The 9,913-nt window shown below is 41.4% G+C and overlaps 1 protein-coding gene across 1 annotated transcript in view; it reads right to left on the bottom strand.

Annotated features, from left to right (window-relative positions):
- Positions 1 to 5,874, bottom strand: part of TECTB (tectorin beta) — an 11,011-nt gene extending 5,137 nt beyond the window's left edge. The window contains exons 1-5 of the mRNA XM_010136240.1: positions 5,817 to 5,874; positions 4,848 to 4,936; positions 2,435 to 2,625; positions 1,899 to 2,041; positions 1,745 to 1,817 (exon numbers count right to left, since the gene is read on the bottom strand). Of these exons, the coding sequence (XP_010134542.1) occupies positions 1,745 to 1,817; positions 1,899 to 2,041; positions 2,435 to 2,625; positions 4,848 to 4,923 (483 nt within the window). The 5' untranslated portion in view covers positions 4,924 to 4,936; positions 5,817 to 5,874. The remainder of the gene's footprint in view (positions 1 to 1,744; positions 1,818 to 1,898; positions 2,042 to 2,434; positions 2,626 to 4,847; positions 4,937 to 5,816) is intronic.
- Positions 5,875 to 9,913: the final 4,039 nt, after the last annotated feature.

Here is a 9,913-nt window from a genome sequence, read left to right as displayed (position 1 = left end):
CTTTCCCTGATGAGCTTGCTTAGTTCCCTGGTACTGATTTTCTTATGTACCTTTCCTTGCCTACCTTGCAAGGTGGCTGTGAGGCACCCACTGCAACATCTGATAGATTGGATGCAATAGTAAAGGCTCAAGACTGTATTTAGATTAGTGATCCATGGGTGTCAAGTGCCCTGAGAAATTCTCACTTAACCAAAGACTTCTCCCAAAGGAGAGAATTTGCAGAAGTACTGTCACAAAACTCTTATCAGTCCTGGTGCTCAAGTGAGTTGAACCTAATATAGTGCTTCTTTTCCAAACTCTATGGCTCTATGCAGTTTGAGGGTACTATCTTGCTTTTCTCCACAACAGGTTTCAGTGTCGAAGGTCTGATTTCTATTCAGGCTCCAGCCCCTCATGCTGCATCACAGTCCTTTGCTGTAATGATGTGTCACACACTAAAGGGCAGGGGAGACTGAAGCATTTCCACTGGGTTACACTGCAGCTTGAGTGCTGCTTCTGGATGAGGAAATGGGCACATAAAACACTGGGAAGTATGACCCACCAGAGGCAGAGGGCTGTCAGGCAGCAGCAGAGATGAATAGCAAGGCAATTTCCATTTTGACACAAAAAAAAAAGAACATTACATTGAAATTAACCATTTCTCCCCAGTGAAAGTATGAGCAAAATAACAAAGAAATGGTCTGTTAGCTTTCTGAGCTTGTTCTGCTCTTGTGCTTAGAGGGAAAATGTATTAGTTCAGCCTAATCACTAATTCACTCCCTCCTTGACTCCTGGGAGCCCCATGACCATTAGAACAAAACAGTCGTCTGGCAAAAAAGTAAAGGTACTAGAGATCCATCGCTCACTGTCAGTCATTTGTTTTTTGCAGCCATTCTGACAAGAGCAGTGTGGTGCCTCCTGGGACCTTGCCAGTGTACACTACTGGTGTGCCATATATCAGAAGAAAGGACCACATGGGCTTTCATGTAGCACCCAACGCCTGACAAAATGCTTAGAGATCAATTGGTGCCCAAAATGCAGGGTGTGGGGGCAGAGATTTCCATCAGTCCACCTTGTGGTAACTACCCTCTTTACCTGGCCTGTAAGTTGAACAGTCTGTTATTAGATGTACCTTTTTCTAGCTGTACTAAACGAGAGAGGCTGTTTTGGTGTTTTTGACTGTGCTTTGGTGGAAAAAAATACTCCAGGATCAGGAGCTGGCTGCTTCAGCGGCATGGTGGAGCTGTGGGGAGGAGAGGGATGTTTCAAAAGATCAGTCTGATATCCAGGACAATATTTTGTTGAAAACAAAATTCCAGCATGACCTGAAGACCTCTGGGGAACACAAAATATATGTCAGGTGAGAGGACCAGGAAGCAAACTGCAAGAGAAATGCATGGAGCTTTCCTGTGTCTATAGACACTATGTGATAGCAGCAGTGCCTGCAGATGCATGCTGTGAGTTCCCTCTCTGAGTGGGACTACAAACAAATTTTGCTTTTTCTTACGAAACCTGTCAGCATGTTAGAAATGTACCTCTCAGCAGAAAAATCTGCCTGATTTGGAGGAATTAGAAGAACAGTTGGTGCGTCTGCTCTGTTCAGTTTAAATATATTCTTGTTAATCAGCAGAAACAAGAACCCCTGCAAATTCCGCTGTAATTATCTCCTCCAGGCTAGTCAGGAGCAGAAGCCCTTTTTTTCCAGCTCTAAGGCTGAAGCCTGTGGAAGGTTAAGGCAAAATGCTGGGTGGAAAAGAACACTTACAGAGTAGAAGTTGAGGGACAACTGACTTTCAAATGAGCCGGAGCTGCCGTTCTTCACATGGACAGTGGCCACCCTGGGGACATAACAAAATTTCTGTATGAGTGAGACATGGCGCTGAAGATGGGGTGAGGTGCACTCCCAGAAGAGGACATACCTTTGGTCAAAGGCAGCCTGGTTCACCAGGTAGTTGGCATTGTACGTGCAGGTGAATGAGTAATTCACAGGCTGGCTCTTTACAATTACTGAGGAGTCATTGGAGACGATGGAGTTGTAGAAGTGATAAACAGGGTTCTTGAACTGTGGATGGTGAGACAGAGATATGGGCAGTACAGAGTCTTTGAGGCATCAGGAACAACTTCACACTTGGAAACATGAAGACTGGTGACGCAACACCATGCTCTTTAGATGCGCTGCTGCCTATACGTATGCTTTACTATAGATATGTTCTGTGTAATACAGGTGCATATGGGTGACTAACCCGTAACAGACTAATACCTTTATATCTGTGAACATTTAGCCTGTAGATGCAAAGCATAACTATTTGACTCTTTCTTCTCGTTGATACTGGAGCTTTCCTCCTTCTTCCATTAGGACTTAAAGCATACTCCAAGCTGAAGCAAAGGGACTCTCTCAAGTGAGTCCAGCTGATATCTGAGTCCAGCTCAGAAATGTTGACCTTAATAGTCTTACCTCTGACTGTGTCCCACAGTATGATTTGTTTTTAGGTGACAAGTCTGGAATTGTGAATTGGTAATATCCCGAATCATGGATCCCATTGTAGCAAATGCCTCCAAGTGCCAGCTGATTAACCTCCCATCCGTAAGGGCACTCTGGAATTTTGGTAATGATGGTTTTAGGATAGCAGTATACCAGAATTACATCTGAAAGGAAAATAATATACCCTGAGTGATATTCAGTGGTGTTTTCCTTTCAAAGAGGTGGGTCTCGGTAAGGGTCTGGAGCACAACTCCTGTGAGGACTGGCCAAGGGAACTGGGGTTGTTGCTTAATCTGAAGAAAAGGAGACTCAGAGGGGACCTCATCACTCTCTACAGCTACCTGAATGGAGGTTGTAGTGAGGTTGGGGTTGGTCTCTTCTTCCACATAGCAAGTGATAGGACAAGAGGAAACGGCCTCAAGCTGCACCAGGGGAGATTTAGGTTGGATATTAGGAAAAAATTTCTTTACAGAGAGAGTTGTCAAGCGTTGGAACAGGCTGCCCAGGGAGATGGTGGAGACCCCATCCCTGAAAATGTTCAAAAGACGGGTAGATGTGGCCACTGAGCAACATGATTTAGGGACCCTGGTAGTGCAGGGTGAACAGTTGGACTTGATGACCTCAAAGGTCTCTTGCAACCAAATGATTCTGTGATTCTGTCTGCACATCTCCTTTCTACTGGGATTAAACTTCTGTGAGCAGGGCTGTGTGCTGGAAGGTCCTCTGACATGTGCAGGTTTTGCTACACAAAACTGACTCTTGTGTTGCTATATTCTGTCCCCTTAGGGTGTTTGGCCTTTGCCTTCTAATTAATGGAGAACTTCATGTAAATTTTTTATCTTTCTGGCATAGCTGATTGAGGAGCAGAGACACTGCTGAGAAACCTGAAGTGAAAAATAGTGGCACTGAAATCTGACAGGTTATTTTACGCTGCAAAGCTGGCTTCTGCAATGCCACTGACTCTGTAAAAATAATATTGGTGAAGTTGTTAGTTAGGCTTCAGCAGATCTGCACTTTTTTGTAGCAGTGTTAGATCAAGGCCACAACAGATATTCTGGCCTTGCACTGGCACTGCAGCACCAGTGCAAACTGAACTTTTACAATTCTGAAGTTAAAAGCTAAGATCTGAAAATGAACTGAAATAGCAATAGTAAATGAACCTAAATCCCAGCCCTGTTAAGAGCAACAGTTAATAGCAGTGCAATGTTTCCAAACAGAGTGATTGCTAATACAGCCATGAATATTGAACATCATAATTTACAGACTGATTATTTCATGATAGCAGAATTGGGCATTTTCCAAAGAGAATCAGGCAGGGTGAATTTGGACATCGTATGGGAATTTCAAGGGTAAATAAATATTGACTAACCACTAGTGACCTGAAAATTGTGAAATACTTCCAATTACTACAATCAGAAAAACACCCTGCCTGGAATTATTAATTTTTTTTCTTTTACAGCCCTTGACACTGATTTTTATGGTAAAAGCCCTGTTTTGCAGCCTTTCCATGTCTGTTAGCGAATACTCTGGGAAATTCAGCTAGAGACCTTAACAACTCGCTTCTTTCTGGTCAACAAGCCTTCAGCACATGCCGGCTGATTCTGCTTGTGTTAATGGCCAGATTTGTAACTCTGGTGCCTTTACAGCTATGAAAATTCCTGCAGTGCAGAGAAACTGCTTGTACAAATGAAGGTGCTGAAATGGATGGCTAGGGGGCTAAATACTTAAAGATATACCATGTAATTATTGACAGCGGTCTGCCACCAGTCACACACATGCAAAGCAAACACTCAGTATTGAGGTGTATTCCAAGACATCTCTAAAGCATATTTCTTAACTGTAGCAAATTCTATATTACAGGTCTGTCTGGCACCATATCATTTGAATTTCTAGGCAGAAATCAGCATGCAATCAGAGCCTTACTGTCAAAGATTTTTGTTTTTTCTTGTTTAATATAGCAGTGTGATTCAGGAGTTCAACCCGGCACATTCATTCCCTTCTCACCATCTGATTGCAGTCAGTGGGAGCAAAGCTCAGCTTGGACAGCAAAGATCTGCTGCACCTAGCCTGTGCTGTTGGAGATAATTTAAAATTGTTGGTTTATTTGCTGGTTTAGACCTCAGTTCTGCTTGTGCTTAAGTTTGTTTCACTATGATTATTGCACAGATTTAAGCATACACCTAATTCTCTGTGGGGATAGGACTTCAGCGGTACATGTTTTACTATGCTAGCTGAAAGCAGATCAGCAAAAGAAATGTAAGGATTACCTGTCTAGATTTCACAGTTTTAACTTTCTGAAGAAAAACCATTCCACTTCTAAACAGAAAAAAACCCTCTTTGGCAGCTCAATTACAGAGAAGATCATGGGAGACTTAAGTTATTTTACCTGCTTTATTTGGATTGCAAGGCCCCGCAAGAGCTCGAGCCACGATGACCAGCAGATAAATAGTAAGAGTCACCATTTCTTGCAGTGATCTGAGGACACAGGGAATAAAAGCTGAAACTGCCTTTAAAATTGGAAATAAAAACAATACATTGATTGCAGACTTGAAATTGTAGCTATTGTTAAACATCATTCTTTGAGCAGAGAGAAACAAGTAACATTACTGATATTCTGTCACCCAGCTTAATTGCATCTACAGCATAAATATTTCCAAGACCTTTATTATCACTGAGTTATTTTTTATGACAATTTTAACATTTTAGTTTAGAGATGGCTTTTAATTACTCTAGTTTTTATTTGTTCTTGTGAAGATTCTAAACCTAAAGCCATTAGTATAACCAAATGAAACTGAAACAATAGAGTCTGAAAAAAGAGGGAACAGAAATTAGTAGAAGAAATAAGATGCAGTATCATACATATCGTGCTTAAAAATTTAACGCTGAAACTATTCTCTGGTGATCGCTATCCTGATGCATATACTCTTCTTATAGCTCAGCTTTGGTAAATTATGCATTTTCTCCTGTACTGCTAAGTGTTGAGTTTTTAGGAAAACAAGCATAGCAGTAATTTACATTTCCACTTCAGGCCTCAAACCTGCAAGCTGTTTCCCACAGGGAGAAGCATGTACAGCCTGTGAGATTCGGACTGGAGTTCTGATATTTTCCCTTTTAGACGCTCTGCAGTGTCTGCCCTCATGTACACATCACTAAGCAGACTGTCAAAAAGAACAAATACCATTTAGGTAAATTGAAAAAAGTGATTAAGTATTTCAAGAATAATCAGTTTCAATATGTTCAATCAGCCTCTGTTCAAAAATACATATTTATAAAAGGCTCATACAGTACATTTTAGTGACAATTGCTTCTAATTATATTCCTATGAATTCTACAAGAAATTAAGTATTATACCTACGAGATAGGAAGGAGCTAAGTATTTCAGATTTTCATTCCAGTCCTACTCCAATCGCTGTGCTGTCAGCTCTTCCCAAGATGTCCTCTTTCAAATGAACCCAGCTGGCGTTATCTCTGCTTTATATAAGCAATCTTGTAAAAGGAGCCCATCTCTGGTTAAATCTCAACCCGCCAGTATTGTCCAGTGTGGGAGGAAAAAAAAGAGTTATAGAAAAGCAGTTCTTTTCCCCTAGATGGGACTGTATTGCTGCTGTTTGATTTTTTATAAGTCTTTTGATGGTGGCTTTTTACAGATCTTGAAAATAATTGAACAGAAACCTACTGAAGGGATATAAGTGGCACAAAATTTTTGTTTTACAAGTTAATTAGGAAAACATAGAATTTCTGCGGAGGTGAAACCACAGCTGTCTTCTAGAATTTAGTGAAAATGTATTCATAGGAATTAGATGATTGTCTTGATTGACTTATTGACAATGTCAACCTTTTGTGCCATGCAAGCGGACAAATGTAATGTCAGTCACCTTTGGGGTTGGTTATTTTGCTTATTTTTATTAAAAGTTCCCAGGCACGTCATCTGAGTTTAGAAAGGATCTTCCCTAAGCCTACACATTGTGCTACGTAATTATGGTACCTAATACTATGTCCATTTAAGGCTATGTAATATACATACAATATTACACTATAGAATGTGTAAAATTGACCATTGCACAGAAAACTGAAACAAATCTGCTCTTCATATGACCGTCAGTCATGTGGTTGCCATATGAGAGTCTTGGTCAGTTGGTAAGATTTTCTGGTGAGTTGTTACAACCCCAGAAAAAGTACTGGGGTACACTACTGCTATTTTACATGTGTGCATAAAAACCATGAGTTGTAAACAGTCTTACAATCTGAACTGGCAGAGCCTCAGCTTTGGCACATGTGTTCCACCCATGTCTGGGTGCTGCTGAGCTACGTATGCTCTGATACCTGTCTTGAGTTACAGACACTGACACTGCCTGTGGGATCAGTCCTGTGGGGCTCCTCAGAGCGGATAGTGGTGTCTCTTTCTGCAGTGAGCCTCGTTCTGACCCATCCACGGCAGGCGTTTGGTGTGGATCTGCCTTCTTTCAAGCAACTGCTGGCATACAGGAGTTACGCAGTAGTAAAGCTGTACTAGTTGTTACTAGTCTGGAGATTCTGAGGGAGGAGGATGAAGAAGCACAGTGGCCCTAACCTTAACTTGAAATGCTAGACAATGCGTTTTCAGGTCTACTGGGGAGGCTTCTGTGGGTGAGATTTATGGGCACACCTTCAGGAAAGCATTCACTACAAGGAGGGACTCAAGCCAGAGGGCATTAGGAAAGCATGGCCGTGAGGACACCATGCATTGTAAGGGATGCTGGCTCTCACCCAGCAACAATGGTGTGCAGGTGAAGCTACAATGATATGAAAATGTTTGTAAGTAGGGTGACTTCTGCTTCTTGCAAACAGATCCAAAACCCTAAAGGAAGGTTGAAAAACCTATAAATTCCTGTGTTTAGTTTCAAATAATAAGCCTGAACCTAGACCTAAAGCTTCGTAAGGATTGCAATACAGAGCACATAATAGGCTGCTCTTACTATTCCTGCAAGCCATTGCAATCTGATTTAAATGAGATTACTTAAAGATGTACACATGGATAAAATCCTTGCTCCAGGGTTTGTTGATATTTTAATCGAATTAAGGAATAATCCACTGGACAAGAACCAAAGCTCATAAATTATTAGGTGTGACCTAACTAGGGATTATCCTCATCAGAAATCCTAAAATAAGGAAGATTTAACTCAGGTGTCTGTTTTATAGCCTCACCCCAAATCTTGCAGACACTGAGGCCCAAATTTGATTTTCTAAGCCTGACTCTTAATATACATTGTGTAAACATTCACTTATTTGTGTCTTTCTATGTGTGAGAATGTGTATTTGGTCTGGAGACATGACAATCCACCATGGTATCAAGCATATATAGCCCAGAAGTAAAGGGGGAAGCTTGCAGGAGGAAGCTTGTGACTTCAGGCATGAGAAAGGTCTCATGATCTTGTAAAAATTGATTCTTCAAGCTCAAGGGATCAGGTTCGGCTTTGCAGTTGGTCTCTCAGCCCACACAGGGCTGATTTGGAGTGCAAGATATTTGACTAATCTTGATTAGGCATAGTGTAAATGCCTTCCTTGCTAAAAATTGTGTAAGTGGTCAACCTCACCATAACATTAAAGCACTTGAAACACAGATTACTTTTGTTCTGATGATATTTAGTAAATGCTGTAATTATCTTTGGTATAATGCTACAAGTTTTGGTGGAATTACTCCTAGATGGATCTAGTCCTGTAATTTTTTAAAGAAAATAAATCTTTCACTATCTTCTCACAGAAAAGTAATCTCCATGTGCATAATACCCCTTTTAGGTGAAAGGTAGAAGACAGAATGAAATCCATGAAACAAATCTGGCAGAAGTGCCAGCTGGTGTATAGTAATTCACATTTGCATCAGAAACAAGCACAAAATGTACCTAAGCGAACCAGCATTTGATACCTGCTCTGATCAAAGGTGAAGGCTTGGGGAAGGGTTAGGTTTCTCTCAGTAATTGCACACACAGAAAAAGGAAAACCATTAAATTGCAAAGCAGACCATTGAGGATTGTTGCATTTCCCTCACCCTTTCCAAGCCCAGGGAGTGGGACTTGAATAATCTCAGCAGTGTAAGTATCTGTAAAGACTTCAACGAAGAGCAGATGAAGGCCTTATTGTGAATGTCACCTACAAGGGCGGCTTGTCTCTCCAGCTTTGTTCCTTGCATTGTGATGGGAAGCTTACACGAAGAAAATCAGGTTCTGCTGTTTGAATCTGCAGGGGATATTGTGACATCCAGTTTTCAGTGTTTGGGATAAAACGATAAACCTGAAGAATACCTGAGCTATATGGAAGGCCTGTATGGGGTAATGAGGATCAATGGTGACAGCTAACTGGTTCCAGAAAGACTGGTGACACTCAGCTAGAGGCTGCAATGTATTGATGATGGTGTTTCCAACCATGCACCAAAACCTGGCATACTCAGTTTTGTCTGATACATGTAGTGTATTTATCCCACAAGTGTGGAAACATCCATGCTGGGTCTGGAAGCATGGTAACTGCATTTATATTGGGCCTGACCTGAGTTAATGGAAATGCAGCACTGTGTTGGTACAGTCAAACTTGTCCTGGACCCTAAGTCTACAGTGAGCTCTGCTGTGTAGACTCATTGCCTCGAGTCATAAATATGTTACAGGTTTCAGCATTGTTTTGCCTTTTATAGGATAAATACCTTTCCAATAGTTAGTAACTCATGGCATGTGGTTACTCAACGTCACTCATGACTGAGTCACCATCCCTGGACATATTTAAAAGACATGTTGAAGTGGCACGTAGGGACATGGTTTAGTGGTGGACTTAGTGTTAGGTTTACAGTTGGACTCAATCTTAAAGATCTTTTCCAAACTAACTGATTTTATGATTCTATTTTATTCTTGTGAGATGATAAAATCATGCAGGTGCATAACAGAGCACCTGGGAACCACAGATATGCTGAACCATAACTCCTCAGGTGGCTGACATTCTTGAACAACTGCACAAAACAAGGAAGAAGCAGGAAAAATTAAAGGAAAACATGTTTGTGGAAGAGGGAATCACATAAAGATCAGAGGTGGAGGTTTGGGCCCCAGAAGATACAGTCTTCTGCTCTAAACTTCCTCATGCATCACCTGTATGTCTGTGTAACTATGCAACGCTGAATCATAATTTTTCAGCAATCACCTGCAGTCATACGTTTTGTGAGACAGTGCTGCTGTTGGTACATGCATTCCCCGGGCTGTGGGTGAGCAGAGACTCTCAGCTGAAGAAGCATTCCCTTGACATTTCTGCTCTCCAAAGGCATTTATAGAGACATTTACAACAGCAAATCTTCCCAAGCACGGAACTTCAAGTGAGTGAAGTAATCATATTTTAAGTGCATATGAATGCCTGATCCTGTTGCTGTTTAGCTTTGCCAGCGTATTCAGAGTAATATTCTTTGGAAGCTTCTCCAGCAAAGTTCTGCCTGGAGTTCGC

The sequence above is a fragment of the Buceros rhinoceros genome, unplaced genomic scaffold (genome assembly GCF_000710305.1).
Source record: "Buceros rhinoceros silvestris isolate BGI_N320 unplaced genomic scaffold, ASM71030v1 scaffold2485, whole genome shotgun sequence".
NCBI classification, from domain to species: Eukaryota; Metazoa; Chordata; class Aves; order Bucerotiformes; family Bucerotidae; genus Buceros; species Buceros rhinoceros.
The sequence above is the reverse complement of the archived record's forward strand: the minus strand, read 5'-3'. Positions and strand labels throughout refer to the sequence as shown.